The 25,257-nt window shown below is 40.6% G+C and overlaps 1 protein-coding gene across 1 annotated transcript; it reads left to right on the top strand.

Moving 5' to 3' along the window:
• The first annotated feature begins 3,857 nt into the window (after positions 1-3,857).
• On the top strand, positions 3,858-20,722 carry RBP3 (retinol binding protein 3). Its single transcript, XM_005497989.4, has 4 exons — positions 3,858-7,015; positions 13,683-13,873; positions 16,595-16,737; positions 18,568-20,722. Exons 1-4 carry the CDS (start codon positions 3,968-3,970, stop codon positions 18,894-18,896), a joined length of 3,711 nt encoding a protein of 1,236 aa, XP_005498046.4. The 5' UTR covers positions 3,858-3,967; the 3' UTR covers positions 18,897-20,722.
• The last annotated feature ends 4,535 nt before the right edge of the window (positions 20,723-25,257 follow it).

The raw sequence follows: 25,257 nt of genomic DNA, 5'->3' as shown, positions 1-25,257 counted from the left end.
CACCACGTAAGGAAGGACTTTTACCTTCTAACATCATCTATAAATTACCAAGGTAGCAGTGAGTGATACACATCACATTGGATTCAGGGCAAAAACAGTAGATTAGTGAACAGATCTGGTATGCAAAAGTGATTTTTTCCACTATCCTAGCTTTTAAGTCATGCATGTCGGGAAAAGCATTTATTTTACATTTACACTGTGAAGCCAGTTTTGATTCTGTGTGCTAGTGATAAAGTGCATGAGGAAGAATATGCATCTGAACTTGAGGAATAAACTTAGCTGCCGAGTGTTGCCATACCTTGGCTTTTACTGGGTAAAACGGATCAGAAACCTGTATATATTTCTCAAAACCCTAGCTTCATAAAAGTCTCAGCTACAGTTTCCAGCCATTCTGGTATGAAAATCTTTAGAACATGATACAATGCACAATAAATATTAGAAAAGCACAGCATTTTATCTTTTGTTTTACAATTTTACAAAAATCACAGGGAGGAAAGGGCCGTTTCATGATTTTTAACCTCTAGATAAGGCCTCGCTGGAGAAAAATCTAATGGATCTGTGCGAATGCTTCTTTAAATGCCATAAAAAAAAGTCATAATGAGTTTAGCAGTGAATATATAGAACTCAAGTACATATGGAAGCTAATTACCTGACACATATCCTGATTAAAAATGCTTGGTTAGTGTCTGTTACGCTCTCTTTTTTGTGTTCTTAATGGCAGTTCATCTATGTCTGTTACTTTCAGAGTAAGATGAGGTGTCTGTTAACACCTCATAGATAGCATCTGTAACAGCTTGTAGCACCCTTTGCACAGCATGTTGAAACTCAGGTAATTTGAGTAATGCTTTGTTATTTCAAGGGATATTGATTTCTATTCTAAAAGCAGAAAGTGACACAGAAGAATACAGTGAAAAAATAAGGCCCTTCTAAAAAAAGTAAGATTTTTTTTTTTTAGTTTGCTATGATGTAAACAGCAGAATTAAAATACTTTCAAGAAATCCAGAAAACATTAATTTCTCTCATTTTTATAGTAAAGAATTTAACCTTGTTTCCACCATTATCCCGTACTTGGTAAATAGTTTTATGTAAATATGTGTCCATTATGTACTAGGGACCGATAGATTAAAAAAGAAAGTACTCTGCATACTCCATAAACATGCCATGTCATTCTTTTTTCTGGGATAGAAACTGCATGCTTAAAGCTACTGTACAGACAGACAGAAATAGAGATCCATCCTGACATATTCTTAGGGACATAGATTATTGTATTCTTTTTCCCAATTCCTGTCAAATGAATCAATTTTGTAAGTCTGCTCTATGGCTCCTGGGCATGCCCTCCTTCAGCACCCAGCGGGAGTATAAGAAAGAAACAAATAAGAAACAAAAAGAGGACCATGAGACAATGGGACAAACCAACCCTCTAGCCCAGCAGGCGAAATATCTAACCCTTCCATGTTTACAGATTTTTACTTTATTGTTTTAGATCAGACGTGTATTTTCGTTATTGTTATGCTTTGTTTCCATCATAACAAAATTAGTTAGTTTATATCTTCCCTTTCAAGCTAATTGAAAGATGTTGGAACACAAAAGCATTGCTAACAGTAAAGTAACATAAAAGTATTAAGCACTCCAAAGTGGCAAATGTCAGAATTAAGATTATCTATGCAACATCCCCCTCATGGTCATATGCATTAATTACAGTATTACAGCTCATTTTTTGTTTCAGACATCCCCTGCTTTAATCAGTGCAAAGAGCACATGGTGCTTAAGAATTAAGTTAGGTAATTATGAAATACAATATCTTCTCTATTGAAATAATCATCTTAACACACATGACAGTGTGTGCAATTATTCCTGTGGTAATGGCATTTAGAGAAACTATCAGAGATTGGGAGTAAAGGTGGAGTGTTTGGTAGACATTAGTGTAGCAAAAGAGATCCCTTGCCCCAAAAACTTTCCAAGCTAGACAGACAGAAGAGCCATGGGTTAGAAATGCAATAGAAATCAGTTAGCCCAAGGTCCTGTCCACTGTATTGGCCACACAAGGAATTAATGCAGCTCTGGCAATAAATCCTGTAGCTCAAAAGTCAGTTTCTGAACAAAATGTGGTTATGCTGGAGAGTTTCTCTTCCAGCTACCTTTGCCCTAGAGTGCTGGATTGTTCTCCTCAGGGACAATTCAAGAAGAGCAATTCAAATTGGTGATAATTCCCTGGAGTTAGGTCTGTAATGAATGCCACACATTATCACAATACAGAACAGCCCCCCAAAATTAAGAAGATAAAGCAGATCTGAATCTACCAATGAGGCACACAGATGTTACTGTGGCACATTTGAAGCTTAATTACCTATTTAAACATTATCCACAACAACTTCAACTATATTTTAGGCCTCTCTTTTGACAAGGGAATTGGTGACATTTTTAAACCAGGGTTTAATTTTTACAGATGATAGCACAGCCTGGTTGCCAGGGATAGTCTGATTATAACATAAAGTTTTACAGCTTTCGTCATGGAGCAGTCCTGCCTCTAATGGACTCATAGAACAATTTAATTGTTCCCTTTGATGGATTTACATTTGTACATTTACATATTCACAGATACAAACCAACCATGAGCTGAAATAATAACTGCATATATAGACAAGGCTATACCTACACAGACATGTTGAAGGAAGGAACTTCACAAAACTCCTTTATTACTACAACCAAATGGGAGTTGCACTTATTTGCTCATGTGAGTGGCAGGTTTTACTCATGACACACAACACCAGAAGAGCGCACCCAGCCAGGGTAAACCAGCTTTAGACTCTTCCTTCCACTTGTATTCATATGTAGCAGCAAGTGGCATTTTGAAAGCAATAAAAAGCCATGATTCCCTAGTCTATTCTTGCAGCTATCTCCAGCAAGAGAATGGCTGGGGTAGCTAGTCATTTCAGACTTAAAGCCAAGAATCTATTCTTGTATGTCTTTGGCATGTCATACTGGAGTTCTGAATGTTGACAACTCACATGGGTACAGCCTGCAGCTGCATCCCACATATTCTGATCCTCTTTCAAACTCTTAATACAATAGGGTTTTGAATACATTGTGAGCAGAAGAAAACAACCCCCCACATTCTATTTTGGTATGTTGAGCCTAAAGTCTATTGGCTGGGAGCTGTCATCAGACATGGCCATATGTTACTCAATAGTATTACAAGTAAATCCTAATTGAGTGCAAATTATGAAGATTAAAGTCACCTCAGATTTAGCTGTATTGTGTTGAGTCAAATGTATTTCAAAGTCCTGTTTAAAATGCTGGCAATTCTCAGCACAGAAATTAGCAGGCTGTCATTACCTTGGATTTTATGAGCTATTCCAAATGTCTGGAGTCCCTTGTTTGGAATCCTTAGCCATAGAATGTAAGAACAGTCCTTTGCAGCTCAGACTGAAAAACACCAAAGACAGTGTATTGTCAACAACTTCTGAAAAAAAATACTAAATATTGATACAACTAAGTCACTGAAGAATCTCCTGGTATAATCTGTTCATAAATAATGGTAAAAGGCTGATGACTACTGTTCTAATTGTGGTTAAAATCGAAGTTTTGCGTTTAGGCAATCCACTGTCAGGATAAGCCAGGACCAGTTTATAACAGGCAATGCATTACCTTTTGGAAACAATTAACTGCCAGAAAGATCTTCCTGGACAATTGCAGTTTATTGCTTTTTCATAAGGGGTCTGTGAAGTAGTAAGGAGCTGAACTTCATCTATTGGTGCACTTCAGATGATGCACTCCATTTTAATGAGATTAAAGGTTTAATGCTGTTAAAAGATTTTTGTCTGTTCAGTGCACTTGGATTCAACACAGGGATTTCAGTGTGATTCACAAACAGAGAGTCAGCGGAGAGCTATGTTCTTCTTGATCAATAAGAGCTTCTGACTTCTCTCCTAAGTACAATTTATTTTCTATTCCATACAAAGACAAAATGATCAGGACATATTCTTTCCTATTTTCAGCACTGATCATGTGCAGCACAACTTCTGAGGAAATCTTTCAGCCAACTCTAGTGCTGGACATGGCTAAAGTCCTTCTGGATAACTACTGCTATCCTGAAAACCTAGTGGGAATGCAAGAAGCCATTGAACAAGCAATAAAGAGCGGGGAGATCCTGGACATCTCAGATCCAAAAATGCTGGCCAGTGTCTTGACAGCTGGAGTGCAGGGTGCTCTGAATGACCCAAGACTGGTGATTTCCTATGAGCCATCACCGCACGCAGATCCCAAACAAGAAGCTGAGACTTCGCCCACTCGTGAACAACTCCTGAGTCTTATTGAACATGTGGTTATGTATGACAAGCTGGAGGGTAATATTGGCTACCTGAGGATTGATTATATCATAGGACAGGAAGCTGTGGAGAAAGTTGGAGCTTTTCTGGTCGACAAGGTGTGGAAGACACTGATAGAGACATCTGCCCTGGTGATAGATCTTCGTCACAGCACTGGAGGACAGATTTCTGGCCTTCCTTTCATAATTTCATATTTACATGAAGCAGACAAGATGCTGCATGTTGAGACTGTATACAACCGGCCCTCCAACACCACCACAGAGATCTGGACACTGCCAAAGGTATTGGGAGAGAGATATAGCAAAGACAAGGATGTCATTGTTTTGATCAGCCGCCACACCACAGGAGTGGCTGAAGATGTGGCTTATATCCTCAAACACATGAACAGGGCTATCACTGTTGGGGAGAAGACAGCAGGGGGCTCACTGGACATCCAGAAGCTACGTATTGGCCCCTCCAACTTCTACATGAGAGTTCCTGTATCACGATCTGTGAGCCCCTTGAGCGGGGGTGGACAGAGCTGGGAGGTGAGTGGAGTGACGCCATGTGTGGCTATTGAGGCAGAGCAAGCCTTGCAGAAATCACTGGACATCCTGGCAGTGCGCAGAGCAGTACCTGACACCATGAGCCACCTCACCAGCTTATTAAAGGACTACTACAGCTTAGTGGAGCGGGTGCCAGCATTGCTGCGGCACCTCGTCACCTCTGACTTCTCTTCTGTGCAGTCAGCAGAGGACCTGGCCACCAAGCTCAACACTGAGATGCAGACGTCATCTGAAGACCCCCGTCTGTTGGTCCGAGTCATGATGGCAGGTGAAGTTGCTGCCCCCCCTGCTGAGAAGCCGATTGCAGTGGCAGCCAACTTACCTGACAATGAGCAACTGCTGCATGCCTTGGTGGATACTGTCTTCAAGGTGTCAGTGTTGCCAGGCAATGTTGGCTACATGCGCTTTGACGAGTTTGCTGATGCCTCTGTGCTTGCTAAGCTTGGACCTTACATTGTCCACAAAGTGTGGGAACCCCTTCAAAATACAGAGAACTTGATCATGGACTTGCGTTACAACCCTGGAGGCCCTTCCTCCTCTGGTGTGCCTGTGCTACTCTCCTATTTCCAAGATCCTGCTGCTGGCCCTGTCCATTTCTTCACAACCTATGACAGGCGCACCAACCATACACAGGAGCATAATAGCCAAGCAGAACTGCTGGGTCAGCCCTATGGGGCTCAGCGTGGCATCTACCTGCTCACCAGCCACCACACTGCTACAGCAGCTGAGGAGTTTGCTTACCTCATGCAGTCCCTGGGCCGTGCCACTCTGATTGGTGAGATCACAGCAGGAAGCCTTTCACATACACGTACCTTCCCTCTGCTGCAGCCTGAACAGGGAATAACCCATGGCCTAACTATCACAATTCCTGTTATCACCTTCATTGACAACCATGGGGAAAGCTGGATGGGTGGAGGAGTTGTGCCTGATGCCATAGTGTTGGCTGATGATGCATTGGAGAAGGCTGAAGAAGTGCTGGCTTTCCACAAGAACATGGGAGTACTTTTGGAGGGTACTGGGCAACTACTGGAGGCTCATTATGCCATCCCAGAAGTGGCTGCTAAGGCCAGTGCTATGCTAAGCACCAAACGGGCCCAAGGAGGTTATCGATCAGCTGTAGATTTTGAGACATTGGCTTCCCAGCTTACCAGTGACTTGCAGGAGGCATCTGGGGACCATCGACTTCATGTCTTCCACAGCCATGTGGAACCAGCATCAGAAGAACAGCTTCCCAACGTGATTCCCAACCCGGAGGAGCTGAGCTACATCATTGAGGCACTCTTCAAAATTGAGGTATTGCCAGGCAACCTGGGCTACCTTCGCTTTGATATGGTGGCTGAGGCAGAAACAGTGAAGGCCATTGGACCCCAGTTGGTACAGATGGTATGGAACAAGCTGGTTGACACGGATGCCATGATTATTGACATGAGGTACAACACAGGTGGCTACTCCACTGCCATCCCAATACTTTGTTCCTACTTCTTTGAACCTGAGCCTCGGCAACACCTCTACACTGTCTTCGATCGTAGTACCTCCCACAGCACAGAGGTGTGGACTCTCCCGCAAGTCACTGGCAAGAGATACGGCTCCCTCAAGGACATTTATATCCTAACAAGTCATATGAGTGGCTCAGCAGCTGAAGCTTTTACTCGCTCAATGAAGGATCTACACCGAGCCACAGTTATTGGTGAGCCCACAGTAGGTGGTTCCCTCTCAGTGGGCATTTATCGTGTTGGTAACAGTTCCCTATATGCTTCCATCCCCAGCCAAGTAGTGCTCAGCCCAGTCACTGGCAAAGTATGGAGTGTGTCTGGGGTGGAGCCACACATCACCATCCAGGCCAGTGAAGCCATGGCTGTAGCTCAGCACATTGCCAACCTGCGTGCCCAGGTACCACAGACACTGCAAACTGTAGGCAAGCTTGTGGCAGATAATTATGCCTTTGTGGACACTGGGACCATTATAGCATCCAACCTCACCAAGAACATCAGCAAAAACAGTTATAAAAGGATTAATACAGAAGAGGAGCTGGCCAGGAAGGTGACTGCCACCTTGCAGGATCTTTCTGATGATGAGCACCTGAAATTACTCTACATCCCTGAACATGCCAAGGACAGCATCCCAGGGATCATGCCAAAACAGGTACCATTCTCTTGTACCCAGCTATGCTGATGCCAGATAGAATGGGAAAACTGAGTCAAATGTCCTATCTTGTTTCTAGTACATATCATAAAGCCACCAGAATTTACCTGCATCCAGAAGAGAAGCCAGTGTCTGAGTAGGTTTTGGAGGCCGAGCTCTCTCTCATGCTAAGGCAAAGTAGGGTAGCAGCTTGTGGTAGTAGATGGTAATTCTGGATGCATGCATTTTGGGAGCAACCTTCAGGCTGTGAATCTCTTTCAGTTGCCATCTGCCACAAGCAAATATGCAGGGCTTCACAGTTAGAGGGAAAATATCTCATTGTCTCTATGATCCCCTCCCTTTCAGTGGCTACAGCTTTTCAAGCTGTAATAAATTAATGCAGAAACCCACTGGTTACAAACTGTGCTTGCAATTTAAGAAAAGTTTTCTTGGACCACAGTAAATGAACACACTCACAAAACATGTGGCCATATAGTTTTTAATGCATATTTCTGTATAAAATTGCTGTACCTGACTTCTGTCACACCAGAATAATAAGCAACTCTTTTGGTAGTGGCAGTGGAAAGTTGTTCTGATAGCATCTTATGCTCAGCATCAGAAAGTTACCTAGTGACCTAGAAATGCTTTGGAAGAAGTATCTGGATAGAAGTTAGGTGACCCCAGGGAGATATTGATTTTTAATAATCTACTTTTGCTTTTGCTGTGTGGTTTGCGTAACAGTCTGTGCTTTGTTCTGAGCTCGGGTATTTATACACTGGTCTGTCTTGGCAATCTTTCTTGTTCATTGTTGTGCTGGAGGGAGCTCCCAGGAGCACTTGTTAAAATTCCATCTTCATATTAAAGGAATGGTTAGGATAACCTGATCCCTTTCTTGGATGAAGTTAGCTCCTTTATGGCTACTGCTCTAGCATGGCTATCAGAGACATCTTTTCTCCAAGGACTCATAAGATTACTTTTTGAAGAGAATGCATTTGCCTTTGCAATGAACCAGATTATGCCAAGTGTCAGGTAACTATTAAATGCTTCCTGGGGGAGGAAGTTTGTGGGATTACACCCTCTGAAGTTTTTGGCATGCATGACTTAAAATGGGCATGATCTTTGTGGTATTATCTGCAACATCAAGGTCGAAGTCTAAGCGTTGCCAGGGGAGGACATTTTTTTTCAAGCTTGTTAACCAAGAGATGCTTGGCCCATTCTTAGCTCTAAGTTTAAAAGGAAATAATAACTAAGGAATTTTTCTATTCCATCACTCTCTTTCCCTCCTGCATTTGTTGGGTGTAAAAAACTTCACCCTAAAGATGTTTCTGACAGAGCCCCTTACTAAATTATTAGCAACATATCAGTACTGATTTATCATAATTTTCCCCCATTCTACAAAGTGTGCCCATCTTGCAAATTAGTTGCTATTTTCACTAGAAGGCTGTTAACAGATATTGTGGGCTATTTTTGCTTATTAAAACCTTACTTACTTCATTCAGACCTTGAATGCTGAGAACAAGATGTACAAGATAAACATCTTATTTGTCATACGATGTGAAATTCTGATCCTGATAAAAGCAGTGAGGAAATGCCATTATACTAATGAATGCCTCTGTTTACCTCGGTTCTTTGTCAAGCAAAATTATTGGAAAAGGTCAGGGATACATCCATAAGACGGAAATCACATCAGGACAAATGCGAGATTTCTTCAAGGGGAAATGATGTATAAATAGCAGAGGAAACGCACAGGCTAAAATATGAGGCTAAAATAATTTGCAAAGGTCTATGCATTCCCTCATAGTTCTTGAGGAAATCGGGAGGCAGAGAGACAAGAGAGTGCAGTTAAGACATGTTAAGGTGAAAGAGGGTGACTGAACAAAGACACTGAAGTCATTGAAATAAAGACTTCTCCTTGTGACAGAGGTAAAAGAAAAGTCATGTATTCCACAGAACATTGGGCAACAAGAGTACCTTCATTTGTTGCCTTGTTTTTGCAGGCCCAAGAGGGATGCTTTCTGTGGAACATTTCAGAAATACTCCATACCAACACCCCAGAGAGAAAATGCCTTAAAATGACAGTGAAGCTTACATGATGATACTAATTGCATTTGTAATTTTTTTGACAGTCCTATACATGGACATAGTGGCTCTTTTAATCTGTGTCACATTTATTCCTCAAAAACCTAGGAGCTAGTTTTTCTTTTGTGCTACCTACCTTCCAGGCCACCTTTTCCCTTGACAGTGGGATTTTCTTGATTATGACCTTGACAGTGAAACAGATCCAACACAATTAAGTGAAAGTGATGATGAATAACTGCAGGAAGGATGGGATGGGACATAGGAGACAGATGAGTGAAATGCATGTAGACCTTTGCATCTGCTACACTAGAATAGCTGTTGAAGCATAGTACAGGGTAGTTAATATGTCTCCTTTATGACAGCAGCAAGGTCAGTGTTAGCCGGAACTGTCTGCTGCATGAATGCCACATTCCAAAGCCAGACTTCCCAGCAGAAGACGTTGTATATATTGTTTGTGATTCAGAAAATAACATTTTGCTTGTAAAGCAGAGGTCCGTAAACTTGCTGATGGGCAGTTTAATAATCCCTACTCCTTATTCTTCTGTTTGCTGCTCTCTCCCTCCAGTTATACCTTCTGTTTCATACTGAAATATTTGTGTTTATGAATACCTGAGTTTTGTAGACTACCTGTGGAAGTAATGCTGCCTGATTTGGCAAATGTGTTACATCAGTTTTAAGTGACAAGAGTCTCCCTGAGTGACTCTTTTGGCCCCTTGATAATGCCAAAATACTTTTAATGCAGTCTTCACACTTAAGAGAATTTTTGCATTAATGTTTTAGATAAGCAGCTGAAAATTATGATCATAGTAAAAAAAATCATTTATGAAAAAAATAGTTCCTGTGTTTGAAATCCTCCTTTTCCCAAATAAATGATATGTATCTATAGCAGAGCATTGTCCATTCTGAAGTAGACAATAATTACAGATGTTTCACTAGAAAGGAGTAAAGTTTGCAGATGTCCCTTCATTGATGAGTGAAATCAAAATGCTCAGCCCCAAAGTGTCAAGATGGATGACCAATTGCTACAACTACTGCTAACAAGTGGAAAAAGTGGGCTCATATGATGCTGATTTATATGAACATAACCACAGTAAAATCAGTGGAACTACACAAGTGTATGCAAGCCAAAAAGAAGTCTTGTGTTTAACTTCCTTTGACTCTACCTTTTGCAATTAATGCTTGCTTCTTGTATTTAGTGCAGAAAAGAATATGACACTGTGTTAATCACTTTTGTTCTTTTTCTAGTACTTTTCATCTTCTGATACTAGCACTCAAGCTCAATGCAGCTTGCACTTACAATACCATTAAAGAGGTCCATTTGTGCTCATTTTTTTTCCATTTTATTTAATGTTACAGTAGATTTGACCATGAGTTTTAAGGATTTTAAATGGGTTTTGGATGAAAATTGAAATTTAGCCATGAATCATATTTTCGAATTTTCCTTTCCAATGTAATCTTCCAGGGCACTGACTAGAAAATAACTGCTCACTAGCTTGCAATGAGTCTATTTCAAGCTGTGTATCACCAGAGCAGGCTTACACACTGCTGTGCAGTGCTGCCCCTTGCAGGGTGAAAATACAGCTTCTCACTCTGCCCTGCACACCCTCAATGGGGACTGAGCGCCTTAAATAACCTCTTTTAATCCTTTCCAGAGCACTGTTCCAGATGGTTTCAGCTTTTGCTTGTCGTAACGCCCCCATCCTGGCTGTCTTGGTGCAATGGAGGACAGGATTAGGATTCAAAGTACAGTTCTGTAAAAAGTGGAGAAATTATATGTGAAAAGCAGGATGGTGTTAAATAAGAACACATGCAGGGTTCTTACATAGTTTCTAGGGTTATAGTAATTGACTGCACAACTCCTGGAGGAAAACAACTTGTTTAGGAGGAGTGCTGTAAAAAAGTACATGGGTTATTCAGAGTTCATATGCTGAGTACAAGTCAATAGAGTTAAGTTGTTGCAGTGAAAAATAATAATGATCAAACTGGAATGGATAAGGAGGAATATAATCAGTAAAACATGTGAAGTCTTCTGCTACGTTCAGCTCTAAAGAAAATTCAGCTAGATTATACTATTCACAGTGTTGGGCAATGCTTTTCTGGAAAGATGTGGCTCAAGTGGGAAAATAGCAGGAAGGAGGAACAGGAGTAAAGAGAAGACTGAATAAGAGTCATCTTGAAACAGTTTAAAAGATTTGAGTTGTTTATTCCAGAGAGAAGAAAACTGAGAGGAGACATGAAAACAGTCTCCAGATATGTAAGAGTCTGTTTCAAACATGAAGAGAATAATCTGTTCTCTTGTTCATGGTAAAAAGGCCAAGAAGTAATGCACTTGAACTGTAGAAAGTAGTGAACTTAGATTGTTTACACTAGATGTTAAAAACATCTTTGTAATAATAAGGCTGGTGACGTAGTAGACTGAATTGCCTGGAAATCACTCAGTGATATGGGTGATTTTAAGAGCAAGGGAGAATCAGTTGTCAGGGATATAGCTGCTCAGTCCTTCAGCTGGGGGACCTACTAGCATGGGTAGTTCTATTCCAGTCTGTGAAGGTACACAAGGAACCCAAATGTTATTCTAAGAGAGAAAAGCACAACCCCGCTACCCAGCCCTCAAGATCTCATGGTTCTTAAACCCATTTTAGGATTTGCAATGGCACAAGAGTGTTGGTTGATGATATTTTAACAGCTGGTGATTGACAGCACTAGCAACCTTAATGGAAATCAGAGTTACATTACAATGGTCAGCACAGAACTAGCTATGAAGATGCAGTTTCCATCTAAATAGACACAATGACTTAGGGGGAGAGGTGAAAGGGGAGAAAAGAAGCAAGAAAGGCACAGCTGAAAAAGTAGTTTGCCCATATTTTGGGTATGTGTCAGTGGCAGAATCAGGAATAAAACTCCATGCATGAGTCCCCAGGCAGAATTCCAGGTCCTATTTTGTGTTACATCACTTGTTCCAGTTAGGCCACTCAATTATGGAAGGAGACTGCAGAATAGGGCAGGACACCCTATATAGCTAAGGAAAAAACATTCTTCCTTGGCTTGAGTGGTGTTAGCTTGGAGGTCCTATAGTCTAACCACATTGCTTATAATGTTCGTACTAAGGCACCTGAGGGTTTATATTTGACATCAAGTAATTTGTATGTAAACACTGCCTGACTGAGCAGCAGGATCTTACTTTCAGCTGCATCCTGTCCCAGCTTGTCCTCACCCTGCAAACAGAGCTCTGTCTTCCAAAGGAGAGCATGCTGTTGCTTTCTGCAGCTAGACTTACCCCCTTAGCACCAGCAGCACATGGCCCATGTGCCAGTGTCATGACCCTGCAGTTTTTCAGGACAGTGACTCTCTCCTATCAGTCTCAGCCTCCTCCCTTCTTTTACTTAAAAATTTTTCCAGCCAGAAGTGTGATATGATGGGTGATTTTCCTCCTGTGTCAAACACCTTGGAAACCCTCTTTCTGTTGTGTCAGACCTGCTTTTGACAGGAGTGCAACCCCAGGCAAGGGTTCTACATGTAAGGCAGGAGATTGCCTGACTCCTCTGCAGCTGCAGAAAGCTTGAATGCCTCCCAGGTTCTGTGGCATGTTGCAGTTTGGGAGAGCACCTTTTAGCACACGACTCACTGCTGACTTCTTGTTCTTTTGGTCATAAAAGTATGGATTATCTGAGATTGGGCTATAGCAGACAGCAAGTGATGAAAAAGCAAGTATAATATTATTTTGACAGTAACCATGAGGAGAAAAGGTCACGTAAGTCATCTATATCCCAAAGCTTAATCTCCTTAAGATGAAGGAGAGTCTTCTGTATTCAAACACATGCATGTGAAGTATAAGTTTGGCAATAGGAGCAGGCTAGCTAGGTAGTTATATCTCCAATTCATATAGGGGTTACAAGGATAACTTTATTAGTTGGCTACACTTTGCTATTTAAAAAAAATAAATAAATCTGCTGTTTAATAACATAAGCTAAATAAAATGAAATTAATTAGAACCTAACACGTGAGGATCCATGCACATGGCCACCATGTAAGAGATTTAACAGGTCTGCCTCATGAGTATCCTACCACATGTCCAACACATCAGGTTCCTCACTGTCACAGGGACTGGTTCATTAAGAGGGGCTGGGGACAACACCACCTGTAGTCAGCAGCTGTTTGTCAGCTGAGGACAATCAAGAAATTACAGAAGTCCGAAGTGCCTGGTTTAGAAAGAACTGCTAAAGGAAACAAGGGGGCTCGGGTGTCAGGTCCAGGATAGTGGTCTATGCTGCAGGCTGGGGTGTGGTTCCTGTAGCTTGCTCAGCTTCTTTGGTCCAAGGAAATTTCTGTATTTTTGAAAAATAAACTGACCACCTGACGAATAGGTGCATGATCCGGATTCTGAGCATGCAATTGATACATCCTATGCTAGGCAAACAGTGCAGCAGTCAATGCTAACCTATGTTTAATATGTAAAAATCTTGATATAATTCATTATGTTCTTCAGACTTGGTCACATTCCTCACATGTCCCACCTGGAGTAAACTTGACCTACATAATTCTTTTTAATTCTTGCGCCAAGATATCAATGCCAGCAAATTATTTATTTTGTTTTTCTAAACTCTTTCAGATCCCGTCCCCAGAAGTATTTGAAGATCTGATTAAATTTTCATTCCACACAAATGTATTTGAAAACAACATCGGCTATCTGAGATTTGATATGTTTGGAGACTGTGAACTTCTAAACCAGGTGTCCAACCTACTGCTAGAGCATGTTTGGAAGAAAATCGTTCACACAGATGCATTAATCATAGACATGAGGTAAACCTTTGAATGGCAAATAACCAAAGCTCTTTCAAAATAGCATTTTATTTGTAATAGTGAATTAGTTTTACATGGCTTACTGTCCTGTTTACAGGCTAACATTGCTGGGATTAAATGAGAAAAGGAAAACAGTCAAGGAAAACTATAACAGTCTGGAAGTATCTCTCAAGATAAGTTGTACCATCACTTGAGATGTTTAGAACTAAACAGGCAGATTTAGGGAACATGCTGCAGAATGCAGGCTTGGATTCTTTCTCTGTTTTCTTTCTCTGATTTCTTTCTAATCTAACTCTCCATATGCCTTGTATTGACTGGGTATGTCTGGCTTAATTAAATCTTTTACTTCAGGCAGTGTAAAGTGACTGGACAGTCAAAAAAACATACCAATGCTAAGGCTGTGTTACAACATTTAGTTTGACATATCTGCAGTGCTAAACTATCCTGGGCAATCAGCCCTATGACCCTTGTGTGCAGAGCACAAAAGTGGCTTAAAGGTACTGTATCACTCCTAGACCTTGCTGCAGCAAGCTGCAGCGTCATATGCCTGCTCTCAACTTAGTATTCTGTTGGATAGTCCCGTGTGTCAACAATGCTCCATATCCTATGAGCCAAAAGACGGCATCCATTTGTTGTCAGCTATCAACGCAGATGAATATCACAAATATACATTTCCCATAAAATATTTTGGTAAGTCATTTTTTGTTTTGGTACAGACCTAATTTTTGTGAGCCCAGAACCTTACAAATATCAACTAAAGGAAAAAAGGCCTTTGTAAGAAATAATTTTTAATGCTAGAACCACTTACGTCCATTGCCATCATGGGGCTCTCAATATTTGGTAATCTTAATATTCTTGTGGCATGGCACGTGCAGGAAAATGTGAGCACAAAGATGAGAGCAGAGAGAGAGATCTCACTCTGAGCACAGAGGAGGCAGGGCAGCAACCAACAAAACACACGATTGAGTTCAAATTCGGCAAAGACACCTCCATCTTCCAGTAGATTTGAGACAGGAGTGGAACAGTCCTATTTCTTGCCCTGGTTTTCTCCAAAGCTAAGGCTCACATCAAGACCAGGAGCAAAAAAAAACAGCAAAGGTGAAATTATGTCCCAGGCACTAAATAGTGTCATTATAGTTATTTTCTTGGATTGCTTTGAGTTTTTTTATATTTAATGTACTTCCAACCCCCTGAGTGGACACCCAGTCTCTGAAGGCATATAAAAGACAACATCAAACATTTTACCTTTTGAAATTCTCTCTAAAGCTATCTTATGATTTTAAGGCCAGGCTGATAATGTCAATTTTGCATGGGATTAACCATAATGCATAATGTCTTTCACCCTTTGTGGAACAGCTGTGCCACTCCTGAACTTCATATTTTTAACCTTCAGAGAACTGAGAAGATACACTGATAAACTAAAGAGTTTCCCTAATGTCACCGAAGAAAGTCTGTAAGGAAGGAAGTACTTGCTTCCAAGAGTTAAGCTAAACTCTAGCAAATGCTCAGTCATTATTACTTACTAAAATTTCTTTAGTTTCACTGTCTACAACAGTCCCAGGAAGAGCTCTCCAGCATTGTCCCACCTCACCCCAGTGACCTGCTGGCCACTCACCTCAGCCGCAATGGCAGCTGCGGGAAGCCGGGCTCTGCGGGGTCCAGCTGCCTCCTGGGCTGTGCAGCAGCAGTAGGACCTCCTGGCAGCACAGCACTATCCAGGACACGCTAAAGAGGCTTATTTCATTTCTAGCCAGTCACAACGTGAATCCAGCATACAGCTCCAAAATGTTGCAGAATAAAGAGGTAGCTTCACTCTTTGGGACAGAGGCCTCTTGGATTGTCTAATCCTTTTTCTGGAGGTGAAAAAAACTGGGCTGGACTGAACAAAACTCCCTTTCTAGCAGATTTTTGCTGTATTGTCTGTTGCCAGGCACTCCTAACATCAATATCAGGAAAGCATTGTATCGATCTCCTACTAGTGAGCAGAGAACAAACATTTCCAGTGCTCTATCTATGTGCTCTAGTATTAGTGAAAAGTGACAGACAAAAAATACTCCACCTTGTGTATCCATAGCAGGGATTCTTCAATAACACTTAGGCTTTTCATTGAATTTCATCTTCAAAGACTGGTAAAATTAAACTACAACCAAAGTTTGCAAACATGACTGTCACCAATGAAGCAGCTAACACAATCTTTAGGCACAAAAATAAAAGGTCTGATTTTATAAGGTGTGAAACACCAAGTATTCTCATTGAGTGCAGCAGGAAATAAGAACATGACAGTTCTACAAACATATGTTGCTTCAACTGGGATCTACTTTTATATATTAGGGTTTAGGTATTTACTCACGCTGCCTATGTCAGTAACAGCATGGGTTATTCAGAGCAGAAGAATAAAAAGAATCTGATGTTCCTCTGCAGATTTTTTTTCTTTGCTCACTTTCTGAATTTTTTCCAGGTTCAATCAAGTAAAAATAGACCATTCAATTTTATGTTTGCTTTTGAAGTCAGTTGTGGGCAACAACAGTCCAAGACTCTTATACAAGATTTTGTTTCTCTGATAAATGTGCAAATGCTGATAGAGGAGAATAAATGTAAAAGTATCAAAATATAGCCATAAGCTCTTTCAGTGCTGATGTTAAGGAACATCATTTGGAAGGGAGATTTACTGTCTGTCGCAAATCTTTAACTGTTTCCTTCGTATTTTTAATTTTTTAAAAGGTACAATCTTGGAGGCTCCACAACTTCTATACCAATCCTATGCTCATACTTCTTTGATGGAGGACACCAAATTCTCTTGGATAAAGTTTACGACAGACCCAGTGACTCAGTAAAGGAAATATGGACCCAGCCAGAGCTCAAAGGTAAAATGATGATTTCTTTTTAGAGTAGCTTTTAATTTCAATTGTCTCTCTTTATGTATTTTAAAGTGAGCCATTAGACAGCATAACTCAGTTGATAAAAGCACCTGCCATGTTTAGCTCAAGATGTGCAGAGAACATAAAAACAAAAACGTGCATTTCAGCCATGTCTCTCAATGCCATCTATAAATAACAGTTTATTGCTTCTAGGAATGTGGTATGTTAGGCACAGAAGTTTGTAAACAGGTTCCCAGAAGTTTAGCTGAATATTGTGTACAGCAATTGTGACCTGTTGCTTTTAAAAGCTGTGAAAATTAAAAATAAATCCTGTGCTGTCTAGACATCTAGTAATATCTCTTCCAATGCTCATACATAGTGTTACTTGTAGCTCCTCACTTCCTACCTGAGTAATCCACTATTTCAGTAGATGAAAACATCCACAATAGCCCAGTTTGCCCAGTTTGCAAGAGAGAGTGAAAAGCACTAAATTTTTCATATCTGAGTGAGTTTAGAGCATTTGGCAATATGTTGCATATACACCCCCACACACACCCTGCCCCACTCTCTGTTGAAGTTGAAAGGATGCTGCAACATGTAGAAGCAGAACTCTTCAGTGCTCATAAAGTTAGAGCGCTAAGAAGCCCTAAACATTGGTTTTATTTCTTTTCCCCTCTAAAGCTAAGACAGTAACAAGAAAGTGTCACAATGCTGCCTGCAATTATTGGCTTGGAGCATGCTTGAAAAAGTTAAATTTCGTCACAAACTGCAGGGTCCATCTGTTTTCCCAGGCAGTCAGAGGTGGGCTGTGCTAAGCGGTATGATTACTATGGACACATTCCAGTTCCCATCAAAGAGAACAGATAGACCCATATCCACTTCAAAGGAGCTGAATCTGGCCCTGTATTATATACATCTACTGTGAAAAGGGTCTTCCAAAGGATAGTGAAATGAGAAGAGCAAAAATGGTGTGAAAATTGTCATGCTATTGGCCACTCTCTTACAGTTTAGTACAAGAATTATACATCAAGCTGTAACTTACTTAAAGAATAACATTTTTAAAACAGTTCAGAGTAATTTTGAAGTTATCAGGTCCCAGTTAAGATGCACTGGCTACTTTTTCAAAGAAACTAAGCTCTCAAAAAATATCTAGCATGTTCAGATATATTTAAAATAAGGTGCAAAAAAACTCCTACTCCTGTCAGCTGGTTTATGTAAAAAAATGAGATAATTTGCCTCAGATTCTAATAATAAAGGGGTATGTGTTAACAGGCTTGGGACAAAGGCCATGCAACAGCTTCTGTTTATAGACTATAAAAAGCCTCTGGGAAACCACTATAATTAAAATTTCACAAAATGTTGCCTCCGTAGTTTGCAGGCCAAGCTCCATGACAGCCACGTTCCTAGAGCAAAGGTGAGAGTGAAACTGAAGATGCTGCTGGGTGAGCTTGGAGTATTCCTGCTGCAGCAGTGGAAAATGTTGCTTTCCTCACCTGCCTATCCCACTCCTCTGATGGGATCTGTAAAAGTCAAAGCCACAGAAGAGCCAGCAGCAATGAGCCTGAGTGGGCCTCCCAGCTGCTGGAGCTCATAACCAGAAACTGACAGCACAAGAGCACCACATAGGCTGACAGTCTTTTTTACAGTATAGAGGCTGGACTAGTGTAAAAAGTCTTGTAATACCATCATGGGTACAAAGTAAATTTCCAAACTTCTTTGGTTGTTAAGAGCACGTAGGGAATGACATATGTTGTATCTTGTCTTTTCTTACTCCATTATGCAAAGGAATCTCCGAAAAATGATGCATTTTCTGATTTTTTTTGTCCTTCCTGGCAGGGGAGAGATACGGCTCTCAGAAAGGGCTAATAATCCTCACCAGTGCTGTGACAACTGGGGCTGCTGAAGAGTTTGTATACATAATGAAGAGACTGGGCAGAGCTCTCATCATTGGGGAACAGACCAGTGGTGGCTGCCATTCCCCACAGACATATCAAGTAAATGATACCAACTTCTACATCATCATCCCCACCTCCAGATCAGTCATCTCTACAGAGGGCACTTCTTGGGAAGGGAAAGGGGTGTCTCCTCACATGGAAACACCAGCTGAAGCAGCACTCATCAAAGCAAAGGAGATGCTCAGCGCTCACCTGCACAGCTCTAGATAGCCCAGTGGGGGAACATGGTCCTAGAAAGAAAGGTAGACTGTAATTTTCTAAAAAGCCCAAGGGACCTACACTCTTGGGAGCTGAACCAATAATGGGTTTAGGAACCCATAGCAGGATTTAACTATAATTTATGTAGCTAATGCAAAATTGAGAGCCCAAAAATCTCAGTGTGTGTATGTGCATATGTGCATGAGTGCATATGTACATGTGAGGGGATGAGTAGGCCACAGATGCTCCTCCTTGTGTTATCTGTCTGACCCGACGAACCATTGGTTGGTTACTGCACAAGAGCCCAGTTCCAACAGGAGAACTTGCAAGGTCCTTCTCCTACTCTGAATAATTCACAAGCATTGGCAATGGTGCTGTTGTGGGTAGCAAAAGTGGATTTGAGTTCCTATCAGCTGGGAGAGGCTTCACAATGAATTCTCATTTTTTGCGTGAGTTTTCTAGTAACCAGGTTCTCAGGGAAAGAAAGCTACCTCCCCAAATGTAAACCCTGGAAAGGAGTGGGCACTTTATTTCAATCTCTGTGGTTAGTGATTGGTTCCCTATATATAGCTCAAAGTTACCCATCTTTCAATGTGCTGACTTTTCTATCCTGTTTTGTGGAACCCAACTCTTTCTCAGCAAGTTTAAGATACTGGAATAATTCACTGGGGTTTCTGGATTCCTCTCCTGTATTCAAATGTAAATGTTAGTGGTTGCAGTGTCTGTTTTTTAAGATGTAACTCCAAATCACAGAGATTTCCTCTGGTCCCTAGAAAACACCAACTGTCAATATTGAAGATATGTGAACCACCTCAAAGCATTCATGCAAAGATAGAAAAGACACCCCTGCTTCTCTGGAAATTGTGTACCTTCCTAATTATACATCTTAAAGAAGAATTAACAGTAGTTGGGAGAGTCTGTTTTCCAAACTGCAAGAGCTAGATGAAGTCTCTTCTCAATTTCATCATTTAGATATACCAAAATAACCATTCCCGGTCTGTCAGGGTTGCCTGTGCTCCTGGTATGTCTGAGGTGCGTGCCTATCTCTCCCCTAATATCTGGAAAAGGGATGGAGAATGAGCAGGAGAAAGGTGGTACCTTGACTCTTTCACCCAGTGTTTAGATCAACTGGGTCAGTGTAAACAATCACATGCATCTATTTAAGGCTAAAAGCAGGTGGCTGTGTGTCCTGCCCCAAAGACAAGAAGAAAGCACAGAAATAACTTTTGCATCCTGCTAACAAGCTACTTATCAAGTAATGTTGTGTTCCAGTGCACCTAACAGCATTATTGACATCAGCTTAATCAATGAATGACATTTCTTGTCTTTCTTACAGTTCTCATCTAAACATCTATCCTTGCAATTATTTAGAAATACCTATAATTCTAATGTGGATCTCAACATTCCTTATCTCTACAAAATGCCAGCTATAAGGCAATTAAGTTAGGAAGATGGTTCCCTGAATTTTAGTCAGAGTCTGTAGTTGTTACACATTGCTGTTTGCTTGCTTATTTGTATGTTCCTGCCAGGATTTTTTTATAAATCATGTTTAAACTCCTGACTGCAGAGAATGTCTTTTGGTATTCACAGGAAAACAATTTTAACAACCAGATAGACTTTCCATCCTTTTTTACTACTTGTTTGTCTTATTAGCTACACTCAGTGTGATCACTAACTTGTACTCTTTTGAGTCATTTTCGTATTCTAATTTTTATGCACTAGCTAATTGTTGAACATCCCAGTGTTGTGGAAAATATTTAAATGAATTAAAACTCATACAAAATTTTGTGTGAAGTGGTATATGTATGGATAATATTAAAGATACTTAATATGGAAAAGACTGGAGTAGTCAATGAAAACCTAAACAACACTAATGTACTTATTCTAGTGTCTTTTAAGCCTCTTTAATATCTAAATGGTACTACTTTGTTTTCCTAAACACAATCAATTGTGCTGTACAGTAGTGGTTCAACCCAACATTTAAAAACTTTATCCATCTGTTCAAGGACCAAAAGCTATAGTATATGGGTACAAATAGCACGTAATTTCTTCCCACAGCAGTATGGTAAGTATTTATGAATAATAAATATATGTAGAAATTGGAATCCAGTTGGGGAAACAAGCAGTGAAGATGCATTTGCTGGTGATCGTATTTGAAATCAGTAGTGCTGTTAGTTCACTGAAGTGATCAGCTTCACTGGAAAATTAATATACAACCTTGACAAATTTTATTAATTGACAAAACATTATTTACTATTTTATAGGTCATCTCCTGGCTAATTGAAACTATCAGGCTTAACAAAGACCAGTGTGTTAAAAACTATTTTTTCCTGTCTTCGCAAACTGCTATGTCATTTTTATTCCCATCTCAATGAGCCTAGAACTTGGACAAGGTGTAGTGCAAATTGTGCTATATTGTACTTCTTGCTTGAGACAGGGTCACAGGAAATCTCATGTTTGAAGAAACTGAAAAGATCAGCTTTCTTATCTCAGAGTGGAGAGATAACAAGCAGGGTAGGTGGACTATGTTCTATCCCCTCTCATTTTAATACTGTGAAGTTGAAAGGAGGTAAATTCAGAACTGAGCAAAAGGAAATCCATGTAAAGGCAGAGCCTGCAGGACTCACTGTTTAGAGGACTGCACTGTTTAGAGGTAACAAACATTTCTAGAACATCTGGAATTAAGATAGTAACAGAACTTTTCCTGGAACCTAAACCTGCACTTTCAGAACTGAAGCTGATCTGTGTCATCTGTGCAGTCAAGAACTTTCTTTTTCTTATCCCACAGCTGCATTCTGCATGATTCTTCCACTTTTTTCTGCAGTGTCAAGAAAGACATAGATCCTGAGCTGTATGTCCTACTTTGTATGTATGTCCCCCAGGTTTGGCTCCAGCTGGCATTTTTTATGTTTCTAGTGACTACTGAAACCATGAGCTCAAACCAAACCATGTCCACAGCACAGTGTGATCGAAAGGCCTCACAAAACTACAGACAGGAGTTGTATAGAAAATTACACTGCATTGACAGGTTTGAACATCACAAAACTATGAATGAAAATCAGTCACAGAAAATCTATGGTTTGTGGTTTAAATTGGAAAGTTAGAAGCTTTCTTAGGGAGGAACAAGCAATTTCTGAAGTGCCCTTCCACAACACAAAAGGAAACTGCTGAAACTGCCGCACTGCTCCCTTCTGGCTCCAGAGCTGACATGGACATTCAACAGTTTATAAGACCATTTCCTTACCATCCCACCCAGAATAACTTCGTAAAGTTCAATCTAATCATATTCCTTTTAAAGGCAGGAAGAAAGGAGCTGGTGTATCAGGCCTCCTAGCAGTATGATCTTTCTCCTTTCAGCATTCACAGAACTCTGACCAAGAAATGACAGCCAGCTTATTCATCTTTTTGCTACAAAATGATGCATTCATGCTCCCTCTAATGTAGCTTTCCCTGATCATCCCACAAATGCTGCATTAGTCCAGTAATTTTCAAACTATGCTCTGTAGACAAATGGTAACCCACAGATTGCATTGATTAGTGAAAAACTACCCCCAAAAAAACAGGTAAATACATGTTTTCCAAAAGCCCATCTGAATGCTGTTTGACAGAGAAACACATTTTCACTGGAAGAAGTTCAGGGGTCAGTGAGTGGGCGAATATCCTAATCCGGTATTCCCTATCAGTAAACCTACTGCAGAAATACAGCCTGAACAGACAAGCTTGACAGCATTGTGTCGTGTCCCTTTTCACTAGTCCAGAAACAGATGTCGTAAGAAACAGTAGTTTGGTCAAAATTGCACATACAAATGCTAGAAAAGACAGGAAAAGAACCAGTCAGCTGACTTCAAATTGTTTCCAGTTAAAAAAAAAAAAATAAATAAATCCTTTATTTTTTTTTTTCTTCCAAGCATTTTTACCTGTAGAAATGACACAAATCCCTGTTGTAAAATCACAGTATTGCACTGGGACTGAATGCAGTCCTTTGTGAGTTCCATAAGTCTCTTCTTCATGAAGTCCCTGCTCTAATGGAGTCCCTTTCCTCCAGCAGGATTTCCTTTCATCTGTACCAAGTTAAATGTTCAGACTTCTAGACATAAGGGAAAAGAAACTTCCAGCATGAATCAGTTATTGAAAGTTTGTTTTTCTTTGTCTCATTAGGCTTCCTTCTGTCTGTGCAATATAACTCAGCTTTAATATGAGTATTTTCATTTAAAGAAATAAAATCTGCAAAAATTTTGGATAAACCCCCCGTTTTATATGACCCAGCTTGGGTGAGACACCCAGCTAAACTTGAGACACATAAAAGACGTTCCCTCTGCCTGCAGGCAGAGCTTTCCATAAGAGCTCATTTTACACATAGGGAATCAGGTTCAATTCTGTTGGCGTCTATGCTGTTTTGCTCGGATGTCAGCACAGGTGTAGCAGGCAAGAAGATGTCATGTTGGTCAGTCGCGTGTGTAAACAAGTCTTAGTTCATAAAGCACTTTAGTCAAATACAGCAAGCAATTTGTTCACTCAATTTTTACACCACTGGCCACCTATGAAGGAGCAAGGGCAGTGTTGCACACATTCCCCTGCAGTGTGATTCCATGTTACAGGAGGAAAACCCCCAATCTTATCCTGCTAGGACCAAAGTGTAGCTGCCCCTGCAGCCAGAGGAGGCGAGGACAGTAGCAGAAATAAAGCTGATTTAAACCCTCTCCTCTTCTTTTTTGCATTTTGAATCAGCTCTGTCACTCTTCGTAACTGGTCCTCTCACCTTTCTGTGCACAGAAAGCATTTATGCATTGCTTGTCATCACAGTCTGTAAGTTACTGTGGCTGAGATATGCCCATAATGAAACTGGGTAAGAGTTCTTACCATTTTTTCCCCCAAAGAAAGAAGCTTTCTGACATAAAGGAAAGCTATCTCTCCCTGTAGTCTTGCTGCTTGTTTAAGCCTCATACCATAAGCAGAGTGAAGTATTTTAGTTACTGGTGAGACCTCTAAGGATGTGGATCTAACACACTGTTGGAAGAGGTTTTGAGCTTCACCAGCTGTTTATCAGTGGCTGATTTTCAACAGTTTCTCAAGATTACTCACACTAACACAAAATCAGAGAAAACATATAACTGGTTAGATTTGGTACTGCTTCATTCTAATCTAAATTATATGCCAGGTGTAGCACACTGGAAAAACAGGCCCTTGGAACAGGGTAATGTTGAAGCGATGCGCCAATATACTACTGGGGAGCACTACACAGCTGGTCTTGTCTTTTTCCAGAAGAAATCTGAAGCTAGGTTTCTAACCATAAAACTCTTAAGAAAACGTGGCCTCTTTCAGGAAGTACAGAAGAGAACGTGTTGCAGCAATGGTACCAAAAACTCTTAGTCTTATTTATACTGGGCCAGGCAGATCATAAAGTAATTGACGTAAATGAGGAGTAGCAACATGGAATTATTCTGGATTTGCACTGGAATAAGTGAGATCACAATCTGGCCTAAACTACTAACGGGAACTATAACCCTAGCCACATATGCATGCAGTTACACCATGGAGTCCTTCACTACACTTTATGGACACCAGCTTCACAGTAAACTGGCTGGCACCCAGATAAAGCCAAATGGAGTGAAATTTGGCCCATTAAACTTTGCTATAAATATATTTCTTACATAGTAAATGTTATTGGACACAAAATAGAGATGGAAAGATTAGAAGGAAACCACACCACCCCCTACTCAATGCAAGGTTGTTCCCTGTGCTACATGTTCCAAAGCTTTTGCTCATTTTGGTTTTTAATTACTCTAGTAAAGGAGCTTCCACCACTGACCTTGGAAAGCTGTGCTCCAACTCAACCAGACCTCCAGTCTCAATTCATGTCTTCTGAACTCAAAGGCATAATGTAAGAGTTTAATCACTTTATGTTGGGAAAATCAAGCTGGGGTGCACAACCAGTGGTTGGCCTGCAGTAAGTCAAATGTTTATGTTCATAGGAAACAGCCATGTATTAGTGTTCAACAGCAACATTTTGGAAGAATCCAGTCTCTTGACTTACAGAAATCTCTCAAAAGATCGCAATGAGTGTAATATGTTGATCCCAACTGATAGCCCAAGACTCTTGGGCTGTCTTTTATCACTCAGATGTGTTTACGTGCTTACACTTGCATTATCAGCATGGGAAATCAAAGAAAACTGCTGTCCACTGTGCAGCAGACTGGATTATATCATCAGAATGTCGGAAGATAATAAGGAGCATATTGCAATGTCTTTTACAAATCCATGGGACACTCTTAGGTGGGAAATGAATGGTTTATGATTATTGTCAATCTGAAAGGAAATAATATCAGATGAGGCTTAGAGATAGGCCACAAAATCAGCAAACAACCTGAAGAAT

The sequence above is a fragment of the Columba livia genome, chromosome 6 (genome assembly GCF_036013475.1).
Source record: "Columba livia isolate bColLiv1 breed racing homer chromosome 6, bColLiv1.pat.W.v2, whole genome shotgun sequence".
NCBI lineage: Eukaryota > Metazoa > Chordata > Aves > Columbiformes > Columbidae > Columba > Columba livia.
This window is presented reverse-complemented; position numbering and strand designations above follow the sequence as displayed.